At 48.2% G+C, this 23882-nt stretch overlaps 1 protein-coding gene across 5 annotated transcripts in view; it reads left to right on the top strand.

The window, feature by feature from the left end:
- The window catches only part of JDP2 (Jun dimerization protein 2), a 65854-nt gene extending 42775 nt beyond the window's left edge, over positions 1-23079 (top strand). For 3 of the 5 annotated variants that reach the window (XR_014312435.1, XR_014312437.1, XM_082733571.1), the window contains one exon: positions 3021-3771. Coding sequence is in view for 1 of the 5 variants with exons in the window: in XM_082733571.1 (XP_082589697.1) it covers positions 3021-3053 (33 nt within the window). In the remaining 4 variants the exon portion in view is untranslated. Of the gene's footprint in view, positions 1-3020; positions 3772-22017 lie in introns of those variants that run through there. The other 2 variants (XR_014312438.1, XR_014312439.1) reach the window with 2 other exon arrangements.
- The last annotated feature ends 803 nt before the right edge of the window (positions 23080-23882 follow it).

Raw genomic sequence — 23882 nt, forward strand, 5'->3', positions numbered from 1 at the left:
ACTTCTTCTCCATACTGACAAATCCTCTTTCTTTGGGAAGAGCTTGTTATGGTTAATGACAATGTTAATCAAGTTGGGCATACTGTTTTGGCTTAAAAAACCTAAATATGTCACTGAGTTTCTTGTTTGGTTTTTAATACTGCTCTGGGGGCAAATCCTGAAGAAACAAGTGGAGTCCTAATGCTTGGACCACCTGCGGTGAAATTAACATTGAAGCATCAGCCTCCGCAGTTCTGCGGGTTGGTCCTCGTTTGGGTGGACGGTCCTGGGCACCTATTGTGCCCCATTTAAAATCCTCAAACTCTAATTCTAGTGCATGACTGGGTCTGAGCAGGTGTGGACAACCTCACACAGGTGCAAGCTGATCGTGCCCTCCCCACCCTCGACACAGGCATGCCCTGCATTCCCACTTCCTGTCCTGGGAGACGTCCCGTGATCCCCTCCACACTTACATATATGCAGCCTGGAAATTCGGGGGAGTTGGCGCCTGTAGGTCCTCCATTGACTAGCTGTGGGGAGGGAACAATAGATGAATTCTTTTCCCTTTCATCCTCCAGGTGGAGAGTGTCCAGGTGGAGATTTCTGGAGTGTGTTTCCTAAGCTTCCTCAAAAGGTCTTGCAAGATTAAGCAAGTCCTGTAGAAGTGACCCGCAGAGTTGGCCCAACTCAGTAGTGCATCTTGTATTGGTTTTTCTCTCCTTCCCTGTTTCACTCCTTTGTTCCCTGGGATCACTTCCCAAATAAAGAACCTGAGCCCAAGCTTTGGTCTCAGGGGGAACCCAGGTGAAAAGAGTTGGTGTCAGAAGTAGCCCTAGAAATCAGACCCTCGGGTTGGGATAGATGGAGGGATTCACTTGCCAGCCAGATGGCAGGGACAGGAAGTGGGATGGAGAGAATCGCTGACCTACAGAAGCATCACAGTTACTCGGTTGTCTCCTGTGTGGATTGCGATGTGATACAGGTGGGAAGGGAAGTGGTTATCTGCGGCACCTGTATGGTATGAGGCTAAGGTATGGAGTTTGAGTGGATTCCCTTTTGTTAACTGTGTTGGAAGTCTTGGGGGGGAAAAGATGCAAAACTTAGTTTGGCCAACCGTCAAGTCAAGACATGCACAAAACCAGAAGACATCCTCGGCAGTATTTAAGGAGATGTTTGGTTCTTCTAGTCCCAGGACACAGTGCTGAGAATCAGGCCCAGAATCTAACTCCAAAGGTGGCAGACTCATTAAAGAGAATGAGTGTCTACCCTTGAAAATGTTTCCATATCGAAGTCCGTATGCTAAAGGGAAAAAGGTAGGATCTTGAGAGCTGAAATGGGGCCGTTTGAGTAAATGTAACTCTTGAAATCCTAGAATCCCTTGAACCCTCTGGACAGGCAGAAGCAGCCCCCTGCCCCTTACCTGAGGCAGAGTGCTCTTGAAGCAGGTGCCCCGCAGCACGATGGTCATTCTCAGGACCCTTCTCCGCCACACTCATGACCACCAGAGAGAGAGGATCATGTGTCAGGACAGTCCGAGTAGGAGAAATACAGTCGCTGCCCCATAAGGAAATCGCCTATTTGTTGAAGGACCTGCGAGACCTGGGTGATATGGATTCACAGGCACTAGGGAGGCCTATGGGGATGATGGTGCCTCGAGGCTGTTGGACCAGCAGGGCCTGGACATCAGTCTGGGAAGGGGAGCACCAGGCACAGGAGCACTCAGCTGTGACTCTGGGCTCAAAGCCACGGCACTGGCACCGGGAATGTGCCCTAGTACATTGCAAGTATCGCTCCTCGAAGCTTCCTCATGCCATGAACCCACAGTATGGGAAGTGGAGATCCTGAAACAGCACTGGCAGAGACTCAACGAAGGGGTCAGAAGGTTCAGGGAGGAGGCCGTGTTCGCATGGGTTTGTTATACGAGACTGGAGTCCCATGACCTGGACCACGGTCCTCAGGAGGACCAGAGGAATGCTCACTAGTGCAATGCTGAGCTACTGGAGAGGGGCCACTAGCATCCTAGAGAAGCTCTGAACATGTCAGGGTGGACCGAAGATGCTGCCATAAAACTGGGGCTCCCTAATATCAGTAGGGATTACCGAGTTCCAGAACGGTAAAAGCCAGGAGAAGGCAATTAACCGGCATCATGGACAGCAAGGCCCTCATCCCTTTCTAGGTCTAAGTCATTTCACAGAGCCAGAACCCACTGATGGCAGGGTAGGCTGGGTCCCCTTGAGGAAGACCCTGAATTACTTAAAACATTCAGGAATCTTCCCAACGGGTATCTAGACAGCGAGGAAGGTGGAATTCTCACATCTTTTGGGCACCACTGCATCCCACATCCCTGTTAAAACTCCGGGTATGAGATGACCGTGATGTTGGAATATCTGAAGGGCGAGATGCTCTCCTGGCTAGAGACTGGTTCAGTGGAGCTAGGAGGTCAAGGGTATTCGGGCCAGAGTCCACCTGTCAGGGGGTTCAGTGCACCCGCAGACCCTCCCCGTAGCTCTCTACCCAGAGCCTGACCGAAAGGAGGGTTTTGATAGGAGAACCTGAGCCAAAATGCTTCAAACTGCCCCCTCCATTCACCGGCGTGAATCCGAAGTGATGGGTCTGGGCCAAGAGCAGCTGCGGAGAACAGCGCCCCCATCGATCACTCCCGGGATGAAAGGAAATGGGGGCGGGCCCTATCCTATTCCCGCGGGACTCATTCGCGGCGGGGGCGGGGCGGGGGAGACCCGGTGGATTGTGCCGGGCAGCGGTGGGCTCCTGGTACTCCGAGTCACTGCTGCGTGTTGACGGGTTATCGCTGTTCCAACACACGGTCCAGCCCCTGGCGTCCGGTAAGCAGCTAATAATTGGTAGATGCTTTCTTCTTAATTCCCATCAGGAAGGAGAGTCAAAAACAGCTCACTTTTACTGCAAGGAAGGCAGAAATAGCATTCGTTGTCTGGCGGGGGGGGGGGGGTTGCTGTACTAACTCTCTAGCTCCCCATCGGAATATGATTTTCCAGAGTTTTGATCTTTCTGTCCTTCCACAGAATTCAACTGCTGGCCTTATACTCAGGGCCTGATGCTAATAGGACCCGCAGAGCGGGAGGTGGCCCGCGCTCTGGATGCCCCAGTGAGGCGCGAGCACCAGCCCTTGGGAAAGAAGCCCTGTGAGTGATCCGACGCCTGCCGCGTGGGTGGAGTTTTTATTGGTCCTGTGTCCCGGCGTTCCAAAGCACCCCCTTCAAGATAAAGGACAGGTAATCGCACCTTGCACCCCAGCTGAGAAAGGGGCTCAGGGCCTAAGGAACATCTTTGGGTTTTGGAGGCAGCATAAACACCTCACTTAGGAATACTGCTCGTGGGATAGCTGGGCGGCTCAGTGGGTCAAGTGTCTGCCTTCGGCTGTGGTCACGATATGGGAGTCCTGGGATTGCAATGCATGCATTGGGTTCCCTGCTCAGTGGAGAGCCTGCTTCTCCCTCTGCCTGCCGCTCCCCCTGCTTGTACTCTCTCTCACTCTCTGACATCTAAGTAAATAAAATCTTAAAAAAAAAAAAAAAGGCAATACTGCTCTGACCCCTTTTGCAGTGACTTGGAAAGCTGCCCGTCTGGAGTGGGGTTCTTTAGCAGCTCAGGCTGTGGTGCAAAGGGCTCTGCCACCATGGGACGTGTCCCTGTAGGCTCTGCCATCATATCACCTGGCACACCCAGGGGTCTGGAGGTTTCCACGGTGCATAAGATGCTGCTGTTGTGAATGTGCAACCCATGAAAAATTAAAATAAAACCTTATGTACTGTCTCCCATGGTCCCTGTGAAATCTATCCATGAGGATCAGCTTTCCTTGCCTTCCTGCAGGCCTGGAACTTTCGTGCTCCCTGTCCGGTAAGAAATGGCCCTGTGTCCTTGTAAATCTCCATTCTCCATCTGTGCATTAGAAGGTCCAGTCTAAGAGGAAAGAAAAACCTCTAAGTTTTTGTGTTCAAATCTTCTCCCCTTGCCAGCGCAGGCCAGCTTCAGTCTGATAGTCTATAGCCCAAGGGCAAACTGGGCAGATATATCCGTAGGAAGTGCTCTCCTCAGGCCCAAGAGACGGTCTACCTCCAGTTTCTTTCTGGTACAATCCAGCATGTTCTAGATGGCCTTATTGGACAGACCAACGCCAGCTACACCAGCCCACACTGGCCTTGGGATCCTCTTGGTCGTGCCCTGTCCAGGGACACTCAGGACATATGGACCTGGCCCAGAACAACCGCTACTTCAAGGGGTTCCAGGGCAGCTCCCCCTCTCTTGGCTCCAGGGAAAGGAGGCACCAGCCCCTTCCTCCTGCCTGGCAGAGAAAAGGAACTCTGCACCACCATACTTCTCTCCAAAAGAATGGTTCTACAAATTTTTTTTTCATCTCTTTCCATCTGGAGCCCCCTTTTTCCTTTCTTTAAAGATTCTTATTTATTTATTTGAGAGAGAGAGAGAGAGAGAGCATAAGTGAGGCGGGGAGCGGAGGGTGCCAGAAGGAGAAAGAAGCAGGCTCCCCCCTGCTGAGCCACGGGTGGTGGGTGGGGGTGGGGGTGGCGGGACTGGATCCCAGGACTCACCGGTGATGAGGTGATGAGGAAGCAGAAGGCAAAGCTGAGGACAGGCTGACAACCTGCAACCCCCCCCCACCCTGCCCCCACCCTGTCCCCGTGGGATATTTGTGACATTCCTCCTGAAAGCTCCCAACTGTCTTCACGCTCCTGTTCTGCCTTGCCAGAGGGAAAAACAACCTTAACTTGACAATGGCAAGGCCTCCCTGTATCCTGGGATACATGAAAATTCTTCTGAAACCTCCCTTTCCCTTACCTCCCCCAACCCCCAAGTATATAATCAGCCACCCCGTCAAATCCCAGGGTAGCCGTTCTTTCTGCCCATGGGTCCTCTCCCCAAGCTTTAACAAAATCACCTTTTTATGCACCAAAGACTCTTGGCCATCAGCTCCAGACCCCACCCTACTGAACCTCACCTATATTCCAAAACCGCATACCTGGGATCATGACCCGAGCATAAGGCCTAACCCACTGAGCCACCCAGGTGTCCCTGGACCCCTTTTCATGCCCTCAAACTGGAAAAGGGTCCAATCATCCTGGAACCCATTCCTTAAAATTTATAAAGCTTGCACTTGCTAATGGGGCTTCCCATCTATTGTGCCTTGGTGTTTCAGTCAAATCTTTAATTTTAACATCCTGGGCACGTTGTTTCTGGAGTTAAATCGCAGGGAGGATTTCAAAGGGTCACTGACTCACATGACTCTGCTTCTTAAAGACAGGCTGCCCCCTTGTGCAGACGCTATGGTTCACCAATGAACTGAAGGACAGATCCTAATTTTTACTGAGTATCTACCATATACTCCCGTGAGGTGGGTGTTACAGCTTCAAGTCCCACGTTATTGATGAGGAAACTGTGACAGCACCCCAGGATTCAGTCCAAGAACCATTTCCTGAGCCAGGCTGGAAGGCAAACAGACCTGGTCCAGAATCCCTGCCTTTGAGGAGAGCAGTCCCTCAGGAGACAGAGCAACAGGTAGGGACCTCCTGTCAGGCGACCCTCAAGCTGTGCCCTTTCCTCCTGGGGGAAAAGAAAACCCCATTTTGGGTGGGCATCTACCACGGTTTGCTGACCATCTTGTCATTTTACTCCTCTAGAGTAGCTTTCCTGTCAGTGTTTTAATCTTTGACAGCTGCCCTGGCCCTCTTTGGTGGCCAAGGGGCTGCCCTGTGGTGGTAGCTATGTCCTCAGGCTTTTCCACGTGGTGCCCCTTCTAGTCACTCAATCCCAGCTTCTACTGCCCTCCTGTGAGAAAAACCCTGACAAACCAGCCACAGGCCTCGCAGCCCATTCAAGCTCCCTGAAGGCCCCAGATCCTTCCCTCCCAGCCCTATTACGGTGGTATTTATAGCCCAAATCTGAAGGGTATTATTATTCTCCTTCCTCTGCCTTTCTTTGCTTAAAATAAAGACTCAGTCCACTCTTCTATTAAGCCAGATTTGCATAACACCATCTGGGAAGAAACCTCCTCAGGGCCCAGGGCCTCTGAACTCTGTCTTTTTACAGGGTTTCTGAAAAAGCTCTATTTCTCTTTGAAGGTTCAGGGGAAACCAGGAGAGACTTCCCTCAAATGCATTCCCTTCAAGTCCCTGAACCTTTGCATTTCTAAAGCAGCTTGTAGCCTGGGCTCTGGAGACTTCCTTTCCCTCATTAGAAAGGGAAGGGGTGGGGGGGGTGAGTCCAAGGTCACTGCTTTGGAACTCCTGAATTATGCTCCAGTAAAATAGTCACTTTCTGGGGCACAGATTTGTGGGGTCCCACTCTGCGTCAGGTAGGTGGAGGTACGGGTAGCCCCCTGTGGTTGGCCTCCATCCCTGCCTGGGCTCCCCACCAAGGAGCAGATGACCCAATGGGTCCCCATTGGGACCACAATTTCTACTCCTCCTCCACTGGACTGTCATTCTCTCACTAAGCCTTTGCAAAAGAAAAGGAGGGTGTCTTTCATCATAAACTATAGTTAAACGATTAATAGGATTTGCTAAATCCGTTACATAAATACAAAAACTGTTTACAAGCATAATACATTTTGCTGTCAATTCCTCCTCACTAGGAATTAGTACTAGTAGTCCAGCCAGGCAAGGAGGCTACAGTAAGTCATTCCTGGTCACCTTCATCTTCTTTACTTGAACATTAACTTGAAAAACACACAAAAAGTGTTTAAATGACTTAGAATTGAGAGAATGAAAAGACAAGCCAAAAGCAGGGAGAAAATATTTGCAAAACATGTATCTGAAAAAGATCTGGCATCCAAATTATACAAAGAACTCCCAAAACTCAACTGTAAGAAAAAAAAAAGAAAAACTATCCCTGACACCTCACCGAAGAAGATATACAGAGAGCCAACAAACATGGGGAAAGATGCCAGCTTTGTATGTCACCAGGGAATCACAAATTAAAACAATAAGGAGATCCTACTACACATCTATGTGAATGGCCAAGATCCAAAACACTGGTCATACCAAATCCTGGTGGGGGTACAGAGCTTTGAGGACATAGGAGGCATTCATTGCTGGTGACAAAGCCAGCTGGTAAGTTTCTCTGGAAGATAGTTTGTTGGTTTCTTACAAAGCTAGATGTATTATACAACCCTGCAATCGTGCTCCTTAACATTAACCCAAATGAGCTGAAAACTTAAGGTCCGCCCAAATGTTTAGAGCAGCTTTATTCACCATTGCCCAAAATTGAGAGGAGCCAAGATGTCCTTCAATGGGTGAGTGGAGTGTCCAGAAGATGGGATATTACTTAGCAACAAATAGAGATGAGCTGCCAATCCATGAAAAGAGGTGGAGGAAATTTAAATGCATGTTACTAAGTGAAAGAAGCTAGCAGAAAAAAGCTACATAGTATATTGTTTGCTATATGTTGTTTTGGAAAAGGCAAAAGTATGGGAAGAGTAAAAAGTTAGTGGTTGCCAGGGTCTGGGGGAAGGGAGGGAGGAACAGGTGGAGAAGAGGGGGTTGTTAGGGTGGGGAACTATTCTGCCCCATATTGAAATGCGGGATAATGGTGCATCTGTGACATTATACCTTTGTCAAAACCCATAGTTCTGTACAACACAGAGTGAACTCACATATAAACTATAGACTTTAATTAATAACAATATGTTAATATTGGTTTGTCAATAAATGCACCAAACTAATACAAGATATTAATAGTGTATAAACTGTTGCGGGGAGCTATGGTATGGAAGGATAAGGGAGTTTATGGGAACTCTCTGTGCTTTCTGCTCAACTTTTCTGTTAACATGAAAGTGCTTAAAAAAAAGAAAAAATCTGTTGGGGCATCTGGGTGACTCAGTGGGTTAAGCCTCTGCCTTCAGCTCGGGTCATGATCTCAGGGTCCTGGGATCGAGGCCTGCATCAGGCTCTCTGCTCAGCAGGGAGCCTGCTTCTCTCCTCTTTCTCTCTGCCTGCCTCTCTGCCTACTTGTGATATCTCTCTCTCTCTGTGTCAAATAAATAAATAAAACCTTTTAAAAAATCTACTAATTAAAAAAAAACACTATAATTCTGTCTTAAAAAAAAATCATGTAAAGTAAGAAGTAGCCGTTCCAGCCCATTTCATCACCCCACTCTACATATCCCCAATAAAGTAACCGTTGTTTATAATCTGGTGTGCGCGCTTCCTGACTTTTCCCCTAAGGTTCCACAAATATAGCTATATTTGTATCTAGCTATCCGCAGCACCACACATAAAAAAAATTAAAATGAAATCAGGCTTTACATACCATATTAGCCTGCAACGTGTTTATTTCACTCATGTTATGGACCTCTTTCCAGGCTGTACATGTAGATCTAACTTTTTTGAAAACTGTCCAGTGCCATAGGCACTAACGGTTTGATTGCTAAATAGGAGTCACAAGAACAAATGGACAATGCTTGCAGATCTGCAGTTTACTTCAGGTAAAGCACTACAAGCATTGAAGCAAGAGAGCGAGGGCTCCAGACAGGCCAAGTATAAGCTTCAGTCGTTCTCGCCTGCAAGACCCATACAGATGCACTTTCTCTCTTGGGTCGCAGATGTGTCCCAGAACACCTCAGACTTAGAAAGTCCCAGATGGAATTTCTTTTCTTTTCTTTTTTTTTAAGGATTTTATTTATTTATTTGACAGACAGAGATCACAAGTAGGCAGAGAGAGAGAGGGAAGCAGGCTCCCTGCTGAGCAGTGAGCCCGATGCGGGACTCCATCCTAGGACCCCTAGATCATGAACTGAGCCCAAGGCAGCGGCTTTAACCCACTGAACCACTCGGGTGTCCCCAGATGGAGTTTCCACATGGGCTTCTTCTTTCCTGCTAGCCATACAAACATATTGCTTTCTGTATAACCTGCACGAACAGCAGAGAGCTCCAGGAGTCTCTCCAAAACCAGGTACGAATCATTAATTTCACCGTGATCAACAAATAATGCCCCCAAAAGTAAAAATAAAAACCGAAACACTGCTGACAAGCTGGTAAAAGCCCCGATGAAACTCCTCAGATCCATGGTTACAAAACAGCACTCTTCATCAGCACCGATCGTGCCCAAGGCAGCGGTCTGCACCATCATGAATGCCTTGTATTTCCGTAAATCAGCTCATGCCAATTTCAGGTCTGCTAGAATGAACCCGCACAGCCCGCCATGGTACGTACGACACATACTCTAGTCAACCCTTCCCAAACTGATGAGTGTTAGAGTTCTCTCCCCGCCTTTCCTCACTGCTGTTACAAACCTGGCCACGGGAACATCTTCATACATGCATGCTTTTATGTATTTGTATGTTAATTTCTGTAGCATCCGTCCCTCAAGTGATGTGGACAAATCACTTTCCTTTGCTTTTCTTGATCTGTCTTTTGTGTCTTCTTTTCTCTGTATTTTAGGAGGATAGGGCCTCACTGTGTGGGATTGCTGTGCTCAGGTGCTCACGTTCCTGCTGAGGTTTTGCTGAAGTGTCTTTCTCTTCATCTTTGCACCTGCTCCCCTACCCTCCTGTTCCCTGGCTTTCTGTGTCTTGATTCTCTTACCCTCTGCTTTTAAGCCCCAAGGAATGTGATTACTTCTCTCTGGGATCAGGGTTGTGCATAGTGAAAGGGATCATTTCTCTAGGGGGGATTCTATTTTTTTGAAAGAAGAATGTTACCTAATAGAACATAACACCCACAGGCAAAGTCTAAGGAAACAAAACAAATCTACGTTAAGTGCTAATTAGGTGCTGAAACAGATGGTCTCTGTATCTCAATGGCTTAATTTAAGAAGAGTTCAGTTCAAGATGGGGGGGGGGTCCTGAGATCTAGCCCCTTGTTGGGCTCCCTGCTCAGCAGGGAGCCTGCTTCTCCCTCTCCCACTCCCCCGTTTGTGTTCCCTCTCTCACTGTGTCTCTCTCTGTCCAATAAATACAATCCTTAAAAAAAAAAAAAAGGTTCAATTCTCTTCTAACGCCCCAGTCCTGATGTGGTTAGATCATTCTCTCTACCTGAACTCGTCCCTCTTCAGGAATCGAAAACATTTGTCTGCTAGGAAGACTTCTCTTTAATGACCTCTGCCTCCCCCATTTCACAGCCTCCTGCTCAGAAACAAATCTTCATTTCAGATTATCAGAGTCACATAGAGGATGGCTTCCCCTGGCCTGGGGCTAAAACCCTAACGCCCACCCACTCGCCCACACCCACCTACTCTCACTCACAGACATACATCCTACCCTGTGATTTGGGGCAAGCCAGTTAACTGATTAGCCTTAGTTTCTTCATCTGTGAAATGGGGCTAAAACCCTTCAGAAATGTTGTCCCACACGGAAAGCATTTAGGACAATGCAGGGCACATAGTAAGAGTCTTAAATGTTCCGTATGGGAACTATGAAATTAGACACAATTCCTGCCCTTGTGGAACATACAGCTTAGTGGGAAAAGACAGACATCGAATGCATAATTAGAGATATAGTGAGTGATTAAAAAATGTGGGGGCGGAATTCAATGACGTAAGGGTAGGCGTTATCAGACGGCCCTTTTATCAGATGGAAAAGCTTCAGCTCAGGGAAATTCACTATGTTTCTCTGGCTCGTGCTCTTAGCCAAATGGTGCAGCTGGGGCTCAGACCCGATCTGCCTCATCTCCAGCCCCTGTGCTCAGGGCTCCGCCGTAACTCTCCAGAGCCCTACGCACTTTGTGGGCCCTTTCCTCCGTTAAAAAATATACTAAAAATTATATTTTTACAACTGTACTGATATAAAGACAACTAAAACCCCAGCTGGGTTATGTTCCTTTTTCTCCCTTCTGATCTTAAAAGAAATTACAGCATTTTCGTGGCCTCCTAAAAGTATCATGGCCCTAGGCACTGTCCGTGTGCTCATCATAGGAAGTTTAATGGGATATAATCTGGTCCCCTGCCAGGGGAAGAGCTAGAAAAAGAAAACAATATTAGTAACAGCGATTTTAGTTTAGATGTATTAAGTGCTTTTAAATCTGTCAATAAACTAAGAACTCGTAACTAATATTAGTTTCGCTTGGCAGACAAGGACACTGAGACCCAGAATGTTGCCATCACTTGCTCACTGTGATGCACCGGTTGCGATGCACTGGTTGGGCACGGGGGTAGGATTCAGTCTGCAACCCACACATCTGGATTCTTCCGTGTTACGCTGCCTCCCGACCGTAGTGGGGAAGGTGGACGGAGAGCTCGCTACACAGGGGCGTGAGGAAGGCACTCAAAGTCAGGGTCACTGCTGACAGAGCAGGGGGAGGGTCTGGGTGCACTGAGGTCAGGGGAGACTTGGCCTCTGACCATTGTCTCTCTCCTCAGCACCCAGATGTCCCCAAGCGCCGGGAGGGAGGCCTCTTTCCTTTCCTCCCACTGGTTTACCCTCCACACCTCACCCCAACATGGCTAGCCCGAAGCATGCCGGGAAGAGGTTAAGAGGCACCCGTTGAGCTGTGAGCGTCAGCATGGTGGGTGTGAGAGGCGTGAACCACACGCACTGGGAGTGTTTCATGGGCGTGGCCAGGACGAGGAGGCATATGGGAAACACTCCCACCTGCACCACGGAGCTGACTGTCGTCACCCAAGTACAAGAGGAGGGTGCCAGGGACCTATGTTTCTGTCAACAAAGACTCCTCCGACACGTTTTGTTGCTTTTTACCATAACCCTTGTGAGATTGGTACAAACAGACTATATTGTATATTATCACGTTTTTTAACCTTCCTTCAAATCTTGCCATAGCTCCTGCTGATCTTCCCTGGTGTGACATACAAGGCCACCCCCCTGGCTGCCTCCTGCTCTGGCTCCTCATGCTACCCTCCCGCCTGGCAGAACAAGCAATGCTGCCTCCAAAACTGTCCCAACCTGGTCACCTTGACCCCTCCCCTAGAACAACCCGGGTTACAGTGACTTGCCTGAGGACACACAATTAGGAAGTGAATGAAGCTGACTTAAAACTAGATTTGTCTCACTCCAAAGCACATGGCCAAGAGAATTCCCTTAGGGGATCAGTGGGGTTCCATCTAGTCGTGTGAATTAGGCAAGTGTGGTGCAGCACCCCTCCCCCTTCCCTTCACCTGGGGAGCACCTGTGTCGAACTTCAGACTCAGTTCAAGCACTGCTACACTTTCAGTGGGTTTTTCAGGTTTGAATCTCATTTAACAGTGATCAAGGGGGTTGCAGAGTCAGGATGTGGTGATTTTCTTTGGGGAAAAGATGTCACACCTGAAGACGAAGAAACGGCATGGAGGCTTTGCATCTGGAGAGAACAGTCATGCCCGTGGCTGCTGCCTGGACTCCCAGGGCCGCCCGGCTTCTGTCTGGGGTAAAGGACGCAGGGCTGGTGTGGAAGCAGGAAGTGGTAACTCCTTAAAACTCTCAGTCCTTTACACCTTCAGTGTGACTCATTTTGATGAAATTTAACGAACTCTGAGCACCTGCTCACTAAGTAAAGCCTTTTTTAGCTAGAAAACTCCACAACTCCCCCCCCACCCCCACCAAACTGCAGGAGCTTAGACCCAGCAGAGTGGCTAGTGACCTCCGAGGACACTGCTCCTGCCCAGCCAGCCCTCACCTGCCTGTGCCCCATCCCCTGTCTGGAGATAGGGGGCTGGATTTCCAGGGGCTCACAGGTGAGCAAGCGAGAGACATTTGGACAAGAGAATGCCGTATCATCCATCTATCTATCTATCTATCTCTATATATCTGTATCTATGTATATATATATATATATATATATATATATATATATATATACGCACATTTTGTTGCTGCTGTTGAATTTCTAGAAAAGGACAACCAATGTGTATATACTGATATCAATTTAATGAAGCCAAAAAAATATGTAAATCTCTGTGTGTTTCTGCATCTAAATCTACATTGATTTCTACATCTATCCAGAAGGATATTGATTAAAGCAACACCGTGAATGGAACTAGAGTGTATTATGCTAAGCGAAATAAGTCAGTCAGAGAAAGACAATTATCATATGATCTCACTCATATGGGGAATTTAAGAAACTAAACAGAGGATCATAGGGGAAGGGAGGGAGAAATAAAACAAGATGAAATCAGAGAGGGAGACAAACCATGACAGACTCGTAATCATAGGAAACAAACTGAAGGTTGCTGGGGGGGAGGGAGTTGCGAGGGATGGGGTAATTGTGTGATGGACCCTGGGGAGGGTGTGTGTTATCATGGGCACTGGGTATTACAGAAGACTGAAGAATCACAGACCTATACCTCTGAAACCAATAATATGTTACATATTAACTAATTGAATTTAAATTTAAAATTTTTTTAAAATGTTAAAATAACTGTAGTTTTCTCTGGGTGTTGGCATTTACAGGGGTTTACTTGACATATTTCTGTATTTTCCAATTTTTCTACGGTTACCATGCGTTAGTTAGAAGATCTGAACAGCAAGTTCAAAGCCAATTTTCTTTTAGATGGCTAGGATCCCGAATCTAGGAAATGCTCCTTGAGTGATCCAGGAGGCCCTTTCTCATTTTTCCTGTTCACCTTCCATCCTTCCACGGTTGGAAGAACCTCAAAGGAGCCTCTGTCTTCTCTGACCAATGCCTTTGCTGCCCTCTGGTGGTTATTTGGGACCTCAGCAAGTTTAACAAACCCCCAACTCGCCCCCCATCCTTTGGTGGGCTTTTTTAAAAGATTTTATTTATTTATTTGACAGAGAGATCACAAGTAGGCAGAGAGGCAGGCAGAGAGAGAGGAGGAAGCAGGCTCCCGCGGAGCAGAGAGCCCGATGCGGGGCTCAATCCCAAGACCTTGGGATCATGACTTGAGCCAAAGACAGAGGCTTTAGCCCACTGAGCCACCCAGGCGCCTCTGGGCTGTTACTTCTACTTCAGATTTGCCCTCTCAAGTTCCATTTCTTAGAACTGTCCCCTCCCCCCCATCCCCAAGGTTGAACATCCTTTTAAAGTCAGTGAAGTTTGCCCCAGCTAAGTTTTAAAACTCTTCTAGAATTTTTTTTGGAATACAAAACTGAATTGAATAGTAAAAGAGAAAATGACCACTCCCAATGTGAAGAATTGACAGAAAATAAGAGGAAAATTATAAAATGTCACTTTTGTAAAAAACCAAAGTCCTTCGGTCTTTATTTTATGGCCGGAGGGCTTGAGTTTCTCCACAGGCCAGGAGCCTGAACGTGCTCACCTGCTACTTTCTTAACAGTGGACAAAAGCCATCTTTGGTTTTGGTCAGCATCATGACTACCACAGCTACCCGCATGCCTGCAAAAGGACGGCGCTTCTCATGGTCTGAGATGGCTGCTCTGTTCTCCACCAGAATCACAAGCAGTTAGGCCCCCAACGTGGGACGCTTTGAGACCATGTGGCTTTAAGCAAATTGTGTCACTGTGATGTTCAGCTGTAACAAGGGAATTGTAACCATGCCTGCCTGGATTTACCAGGCTCTACCACTTACCATCTGTTAACCTTGGACACGTTACTTAACATCTCTGTGCCTCAGTTTCCTCATCTGTAAAATTGGGGGAAAGTAGTGACTAATTCAGAGGGTTGTGATTAGATCAGTTCCTGGAACATAATTAGTTCTCAATAAATGTTTTATTATTATTGTTACCATTACCAGTTACCAAAGCATATTATTATTTCAACGTCATTCTAAGAATGCATGTAGTTAGGAGAAAAGGATTATTTGGAAAGCCTTTCCTGTATTAGGAACCATTCTAGGTACTATTTAATAATCACTTCAATCCTTCAAGGAAGGTGTTATCTTCATTTTACAACCATGGAAGTTGATATTCAGAAAGGTTAAGCAATTCACCCAAGATCACACAGCTAGGAAATATAGAACTTGAGTTCGATCCCATTGGTTTGGCCCTGGAGCCTGTGTTCCTTCCTTCTGTTTGGTTGACTGCTACTTCCTAAGGGTAGGCTGTTTTTACTAAGTTTTTTTCCTAGAACACTTTATCCCCCAATCCTACTTGATTATAAGTTAGGGTGATACCAGTTGCTATAGCACACACACATGGCTTTACACAAAAAATCTTTATTTCTCATGTGTATGGTAAGTCATGAGGGCATTCCCATTTGGTGGATAGGCCTTCCCCATGGTGAGTCCGAGACCCAGGCTCCTCCTGTATAGTGGTCCTGTTCTTCCAGGGGAGCCTTTGGAATCCTCTGCATTCAGATGATGAGTGAGCAAAGAACATGGAACCTGCCAGATGGTGGTGCTTACTGACCCTGGCTGTAGTCCATTAACACACAGCTCTGCCACAGGGGAGGCTGGGAAATGTAGCCTGACTCCACACCTGAAGGCAACGGAACTTGGACCTGCCTGCCAGTCTCTGCCATGCATATGTCGAACAGCCGTGAGACCTGGGTTTAAATTATAATTCCCCTCTTAAGAAATCTTGACCCCTCAGGTCTGGCCTAGGTGCCCCTCTTCTAGACTTCCTTTCCTGAGGCATTCATTGCATGGAATGATTATTCACTCATATATCCTTCCGTTCTTCTGGGGGCTTCATTCGAGCAGGGGTTAAGCCGGTCTCCACCACAGCTGAATTGCCATCATTTGTGCGGAGTCTGGCACACAGCCGGCGCTCAATAGTTGTTAAATGGATGACGTCTGGGGCCAGTGGCCGGGGAGGCAGAGGATGTGGGTGGGAGTGGTCACCAGTAAGTTTCAGAACCATGGATGGGAACAGGGCTGGAAAGCCCTCTGAGGTTGAGGTCAGGGCGTCTGTACTTTAAGAGTGGAACCGAGATACCGCATGTGGTCACAGGTTGTCTGTGTCTCTGCACCTGCCCCCCGAGGATGGCCCCACACCGACATCTCTTCCCTCAATCAGTTCCAGTCCATGTACTCTATGGGGCCTGGTTTTGAACTTAGGAAACAAACCACCACCCTCACGATAAAATGGTGCATCACATTTATTTATTTACAATTTATATCCTATCCACTTGCCCCCAGAAACTTTGCAGTAACGTACACAATGAATGCAATAAGAGAAAGAAACCTGAATCATAGAGAAAAACCAGTCCAGGTGATCATAGATCACTGAAAATCAGGTGACTCTGGAAATAACAAGATAAGGGCTTTTTCCTTATAATCCAAGTCTTTATTTTGGGACAAAACTTAGTGTTTTGGTCTTTTTTTTTTTTTTTTTCCTTTTCCCCTCACTGTCCCTGGGCATCTGCCCTATAGCTGAGATTGGGATTGAGAAGGGACTATGATTAACTCACGGCCCCTCTTTCCGGGGTTCCAAGACCCTTTTCGGCTCCAAGCCCTCAGGCTCATCCCTGCTCCTCTTCCTGTGCTACAAATCCCCTCCCGCAGCCCGATGTTAAGAAGAAGGTAGTTTCGGGGCACCTGGCTGGCTCAGTGGGTTAGGCGCCCGGGGTCTTGGGATGGAGCCTCCATCAGGCTCCCTACTCTGGTCCTTCTCCCTCTCTCTCTCTCTGGTCCTCCCTCCGCACCCCCCTGCTCGTGCTCCTTCTCGCTCTCAAATAGATAAATACAGTCTTTTTAAAAAAAAAGTTATATCCATGAACAAAAGCCACAAATCCAGTAGAACTGCCCTTATATGAAAAAACTCAAGTTAACAAGACAGAGGGGATAGCCCAGCACGGTGACAGGGCAGCAATCCCGGCCTGGTGCCTCCAGCTGGTGACCTTGACAAGTTACTTTATGGTTCTGAGCCTCCGTCAGCTCATCTATGAAATAGGCTCGTTGAAAGCAGAGACCCCTGGTGGGTATGAGTGGTCGATGACACAAAATGCCCCCCAGGGGACAACGTATTATATCAGACACCTGAACAAGGGCAAGTGTATGGGGCTACTGCTCTCGGTACCAACTAGGGGTGGGGGACCTGGAGCCTGGGGGAGGGTGGGGGTAGGGGATGGACTTTGGGGCCACTTGGCTTAGGGCTTTTCTTGGAGGTAAGGACGGGGTATCTCTCATGACACTCAGGGAAAGCTGAGCGTTTGGGAGAGGGGGACCACAGTTTCCCTGCTGCCTTCTCCCTTCAGAAGGCACGTGTATTACAGCGTCACTGCAGGTTGCTTCTGGGATTAGGGGTGTAGGAGCTTGTCTCTGGGCCTGGGATTCTGGGGACAGGAGGCAGCTGGGAGCCTGGGCTGAAACCCAGCCAGTGAATCCAAGGCAGGAGGGAGAATCTGTAGGCCGAGGAGCAGTAGGACCTCAGCAATGTTTATATTCCAGAAGCTTCTCTGGCCCACAGAGGCCAGTTCTGTGCTGATTCATAAAAGGGAAGGGAAAAACCCCCCTAGGTTCCAGGTTCCAAGGAAACAAATTTGCAGTAAGTTTTAAAAAAAGAACCAAAGCCAATCTGAGCTGGAGAAGGGGTTTCCCCTAAACTGTCCCTCCATACACTCAGCAATCGACAAAGATGCTGAGAAAGTGCAGGGAGGTGGCCTTGGGGGAACGAGCAGCTGGGGCCTTTGTCACCAGATGAACAGCCCACGACCCCTTCCCACAGGCTTCCCAGCCATCACTCCCGAGACAGCTACACTGATTTCTCTCTCCTCAGTATGGCACACCACAGCACAGATGTTGGCCAAGGAGGAAAAAAAAAAATCCCCATGAACTTATCATCCCATCAAATCAACGGTTTTCATTTTTCTGGGCTTCTTCCATCCTAGTCTTTGTGTTCGACCACGGACCAACCGCACTTACAATCTTAACTTTCTTTTTCTTCCTTCAACATTGGGTGATGTCAGGCAACTCCAGTTTCCTCATCTGTGGCACAGGATTCTCAGAGCCCCCACCACGCGGACGGGTGAGAGCCTGAAAGGCGATCACGACTATAAAGTGCATGGCACATAGTAGGTGTTCAGCAAACGGTAGCCGCCATTATTATTTCCGGAAGCATCTGTTTCGTTTTCATTCTACTAATACCAATACTGGTATTTCTGTACTATTAGAATTTTTCAGCTTTTTTATATATATGCGATAAAGAAAATTGGAACAACCTTTAGTCATTGGTGCAGGGAAATCCAAGTGTTGCGCTTTGTCTATGACACTGCAGAGAAGGGATGGCGTTGGGAAAGTCTGAGTGGGTGCCCCTCTGTGTAGGTGAGAGGCTGCCTTGGAACACGGGCTGGTGGAGGCTCTTTCTGATTTCATTTGTGGCTTTGGTGAGCCAGAACCTCATCAGGTGCTGCATTTCCCCACTACCCAGGTGAATGCATATATCCAGGAGACTATTGGAAAAAAGGAAACCACATATAGATATAGAATTTAAGGCTCAAAATGGTCAACCCAGACAAAACCAGTCTCCTCTCTCAGACTCGGTTCTCTCATCCCAGCCATGCAGCCTGCAAAACTGACCAATCATGGAATTAAATTACCCTTGGCTTTGGGGAGGGAACTGGGAGGTCACTGGACATGGGCTCTCGGACCTGGTCCCATGTCAGAACAACTCTTCATCCCCTTGGATTCTACATCAGAGGCTCCAAGGGGCGGGCAGTTTGATCCAGCACCTCATCAGTTCAGTTCACAGGATGGACACCCTATGGCTGGCTGTGCCCGGCAGTGTCGTGAATGCCGCCATGACCGTGATGGGGCCCTGCCCTTGGGGCCACACAGTCAACTCCAGAGGAGAGACAGGATGCTGCCTGTGGTCATGTTCACGATGGCAGTGGCTGTCGTCCCCTGAGTGCACTGAATGCAAAATCTCACGGAACCCTCCAGCGGCTGCATGACATCTACACTGGAAATATCCTTGGGTTTCAGGTGAGGAAGACAAAGGTGCTGAAGCATGAACTAATTTACCCCAAGTCACAGAGCTGGCAGGTGTTGCAGCTGTGATTCCATTCAGTCGTCTGACTCTTGATCCTCCCCCACAACCCCCCCCTCCTTTTATGGAGGGGGGGTGGTTATAGTAAACCTTTCTTGATTTCATTTAACACAATTTCAAATGAAGTCTGTGCATAGATGGACATAAGAGATAGCTGAAATCTCAAGGTAGCAGGGTTTCCTTTCTTGATACCCCTCCGAGTAGACTTTCAAGGCTCCAATTTGCAGACATGTGACATTTGACATCTTGAGATTTTATCTAGGGGCACAGAAAGCAGCGGCATCATCAGTATTCACAGACCCAGGTGTGGGAGGCTTGGTGCTGGATTAGAGTCATGGCCCTGGCACCGGGCTCTTAGTGATTGCTTTCTTTCTTTGTCTCTAATTTCAGTGTCATTTTCTTTCTTCTTCTTCTTCTTTTTTTTTTTTTTAAAGATTTTTATTTATTTGACAGACAGAGATCACAAGTAGGCAGAGAAGCAGGCACAGAGGAGGAAGCAGGCTCCCTGCTGAGCAGAGAGCCCGATGCGGGGCTCGATCCCAGGACCCTGGGATCATGACCTGAGCCGAAGGCAGAGGCTTTAAGCCACTGAGCCACCCAGGCGCCCCATCAGCGTCATTTTCTTCTTCCTCACCTGTCCCCATCTCCCTGTTTGCCTGTTTCTTCTCCTCCAGCCATTTCCCCTTCACCAACCCCCTTCCCTTCTCCTCTTTCTCTTCTTGTATGAACGATCAAGACGTTGGAAAATACTTAGGGCTTCTGTTCTCATCTTTCTTCATACACTAAATAATGGAAACGGGCGGATTTCCGGTCCCACAATGGTCCAAACAGACATGCGATATACTTGGTGGGACTTCTTCCACATCATAATTCCAAGTTTGGCAATTGGGGCCATCCTGGGACCAGCAACAGGGGCTGCAGGCTTGCGTCTTTCAGAGCTACAGGTAATGCCTTGTCCGTAATGCCAGCTGAAGTCCTGGCATAGCCAGAGGTCACGTGCGTCATCTAGAGCTGATACGCTCCCAGGTGTGGGAAAGCCCTGGAGGTGGGAGGCCTTCTCCTTTTGCAAAGCCCGGGATGCCACAGGAGATAGCAGGTCAGTCCATTCTAGACCATTCTGCAATGAGAAGAGACCTCAGAATCCTTAGAGCCCATGCTCTTAACCAGTGTCCGGATTACATTTTTTCAGCTTGAAATAATTCACAAGTCAATGGGAGAAACAACCGTGTCACACAGGCTTTATATTTTACTCAAGCTTCCTCAGCCCATTAGAGGAGGCAACCGAGGCTGGACGAATGGCGCCCTCAAGGTCACACAGCTAGTTGGTGGCAGGCAGAGGCAGAGCCAGGCCCCTGGTGGTGACTGATTCTAGTCCTTGGTTCTCTCTGTCATACCACACTACCCCAGCAGGTGTGGTGAGGGAAGGCCTCCCTGAGGAGGAGGAATGACCGGGGCCTGAAGGAATGGAAGGGAATGTCATGGGTGGTCTTAGAAGGGGGGCCGGTCTTCCTGATGCCAGTTTAGGCTCCTTTGAGACTTTTCCTACCTGAACCATTAACTCTTCAATGGTAGGCATTTGTCTTCTCCACTTTCTGCCCCGTTTCAAGGTTCTTGGTATGGGGCTTGCACAAAGGGACAGTTGGGGAACTGGATGAGACTCGATTCTTCACATCCTCTCAGATCTGACTCCTCGTTTTAAGATATTTGCTGACACGCTTGGCACCAAACAGAGACTCAGCCTATTTCCTTTCTGCTTCCTTCTTTACTTCCCATGGTTGGTACTTTTGAGAGGGTGTGCCTCGTGACAATCTCTGAGAATGATCCAGCCTCTGGCAGCCATGTTTGTAAGACCAATCCCAGACCCACTGTGAGCGGCTGAGTGGCCCAGGAGTGGGCTCCGGACTCAGAATGGACCCAAGAGAGCCTCTCTTTCTTGGTTTGGAACTGTGACTTGAGGGGCTCCTCAGCCTCCTCTGCTGACTTGAGGTGGGGCTCTTTTGGGCACAGGGAACCATCCATCTTCAGGCATATGGAGGAGGCCAGGGCAGAGGGGGGAGGTAGAGCAGATGCGGAGGGCACAGTAACAAGGAGAAATCCTAAGACCCCGGAGAGAACCCTGAGAAGCCAGCTGCTCTGTGCCTGAGGAGACCCCTGCCCAGAGGAGGCCTTCACCTCCTTCGGAGGCACATCCTCCAGTCAAACGAGAAGGGCAGTCTGTTGCCTGGAACCCTTACCATAGGCTGATGTTATCGAGTTTCTGCAGAAGGAGCTCACTCAGCCAGGTCTCTCACAGAGCCACTAGGGGAAGTCCTTGGTTATGCTCTGTGCTGGAGGAACCACAGTCCGGAAATAGGGCATGTAGTTGAAGGGGAACTTTCTGCTTTTTCTTAAAGGGAGACCCTAGGCCTGGTGATGGGCAATTTGACCCAGTCTCCAAAAGGAATGGGACTTCAGCGATGTTAATTCATATTTTTTTGGTGGGGGGGGGGTAAAGATTTTTAGTCAATGGTCTTCACAGTGGCATGAATGCGAGAGAAGAGACCCCAGTGGTCACTTCAGCCGTTGCACTAGGTCCTGGAGAACAGAGATGAAGTAAGACCTTCCTGGCTCCCAGTTAGTGAGGGAGACGGACATGGGGATACAACTTCATAACCAGGAGATGTAAAGGTACAAGCAAGGATGGTCCCTGAAGAATGTCCAACCCGGTGGGTCAGAGACTGTTTCCTAGCGAGGATGACCACTGAGCGGAGGCCTAAGGAGCAGACAGGAGTTGGCCAGGCCAGAGAGAGTAACGGACAACCCAGAGGAAACAGCAGGTATAGAAGCGCAGTGTTGAGAAACCCAATGGTGGCTTCTGAGAAGGACGACAAGTGTCCAAAGCCGCCGGTGCGTGACGGCCTCCAGGCTTCAGCCAGAAAGCTTGCTAGACAAGAGAGTGATGGGCAGAGTGAGGTCTCCAAACCGCTTTGTGTACCCAATCTGTTCGATATTTTTGAGCATCTGAAAGATGTCTATGCATATTTATAACTGACACACAACATACATGTTTCTGAAACAGTACGTGTACATTTATTGACAAGATAGATATTAGTTCTTATACTAATATGTTAAGTACTCATATGTTAAATATGATCATAGCTTCTTCATTTCTTTCTTACCTTTTTTTTTTTTAATACACACAGAAATTCTAACATAATCTCCCCACCCCACAGGGCCTGTGGAGAACTGCTCTGCAGATGTGATCGGAAGCCCTGAAGAGTCTGGGCCACCGTCTCCTCCTCAGAATCAGCCAGATGTGCAGCGGTGGCCTGAGTCACAGCCACAGCTGATAGTCCCTGTGCTGGGTGATTCAGATCAGGAAACCTCAGGAGCAACAGCCTAGACTTCTAGAAAACCCTGTGCCTGGTGATTCCCAGTTTGAATTCCTGGATGAGCGTACCCTTGAGACAGGGCTTTTTTTCTTTTTCTGAGAAGGTAACTGAAATTTGGACCTTATGGCCTGAGCGCGGTCAACAGAAAAGTGCAGAACTCACCAAGGCTGATCTCTTCCTGTGGACCTCCCCTTTTCTTTGCCTCTGGCCCAAAAGTGAGGGCTTTCTGAGGCACTGGAGCCTTCTCTTGTCCTTGGGGCTGAGCTCCTTCCAGATGAAATGGCTTGCAAGGGCTCGCAGAGGACAACCCCCGAGGTTTAAACAAGGCCACAATGACACCAGCATAACCAACGTGGGAGGAATGGCACACTGTGCTAAATTCTTTATAGTCCTTTTCTCCTCTAACTCCTCCTGCAAACCCACGGGAGTAGGGGTGCTGCTCTTAGGATCCCTACTCCCCAGACTGGAAACGAGGCCGGAAGAACCTTCCTCCGTTAGCAGGTACGTCAATGCAGACCCCAGATAGTGAGGATTCCCAACCCCAGCGGCTCTCCCAACAGTAGAAAGCTCCAAACACTGGATTTTAGATCCCTGACTTCTGTCACCGTGTCTTCGCAAGCTGCTGTCCTCTTAGGTTCTGCTCACCAAGCCAGGACTAAAACAAGTCAGGGGAAAAAGGGAGGCGTGATGGTATTTACTCAGAACTGTAGGACATAAAATAGTTTTATAAATAAATACTTTAAATGGTAAAAAATTTTAAAAACTATTGCTTTGTTGAGGTTTGATTGATACACAAAAATGCACATAATTAATGTATACATTTGGATGAGTTAGCACATATGTATACACTGCGTGAGATCAGTATCGCAATCAAGGTAATAAACCTATTTGTCCTCTAAAGAATTCCTCGTGTCCTTTTGCTCTGTGTGTGTGTGTGTGTGTGTGTGTGTGTTAAGAACAGTTAACAGGAGTTATAGCCTCTCAACAAATTTTCTTTTTTTAAGGTTTTATTTTTAAGTAATCTCTGCACCCAGTGTGGGGCTCGAACCCACAACCCCGAGATCAAGAGTCGCACGCTCCACTGACTGAGCCGGCCAGGCGCCCCTCAACAGGTTGTTAAGTGCCCAACACCATCTCATTAATTATAGGCACTATGTGGTACAGCCTGTCTCTAGAACTTATTCATCTTGTACAACCGTGAACTTGATACCCACTGAACAACGTGCTTCTTTCCCCTCCTCCCACTCCCTGTCAGCCACCGTTCTCTTTTCTGCTTAAATAAGTAAAAAGTTAAATCTAAGATTTTTTTTTAAAGATTTTATTTATTTATTTGACAGACAGAGATCACAAGTAGGCAGAGCAGCAGGCAGAGAGAGAGGGGGAAGCAGGCTCCCTGCTGAGCAGAGAGCCCGAAGTGGGGCTCGATCCCAGAACCCTGGGATCATGACCTGAGCTGAAGGCAGAGGCTTAACTCACTGAGCCACTCAGGTGCCCCTAAATCTAAGATTTTTAACAAATGAAACTGCAGGGCACCTTGTAAGCCCAGTCGCTGTCTGCCTCCCTGGTGGGCCTTCTATCCGGGAACGAGGAGGGAGGGGCCACAGGATTCGTGGGTCTGTTGGATGGAGGTAAAAGGAGAAACTTTGTCCCCAAGATTACCAGAGTGGACTTTTGTTGCTGTTGCTGTTGGTTTTAACTACTGTAAA

The sequence above is a fragment of the Mustela nivalis genome (genome assembly GCF_964662115.1).
Source record: "Mustela nivalis genome assembly, chromosome: 6".
NCBI classification, from domain to species: domain Eukaryota; kingdom Metazoa; phylum Chordata; class Mammalia; order Carnivora; family Mustelidae; genus Mustela; species Mustela nivalis.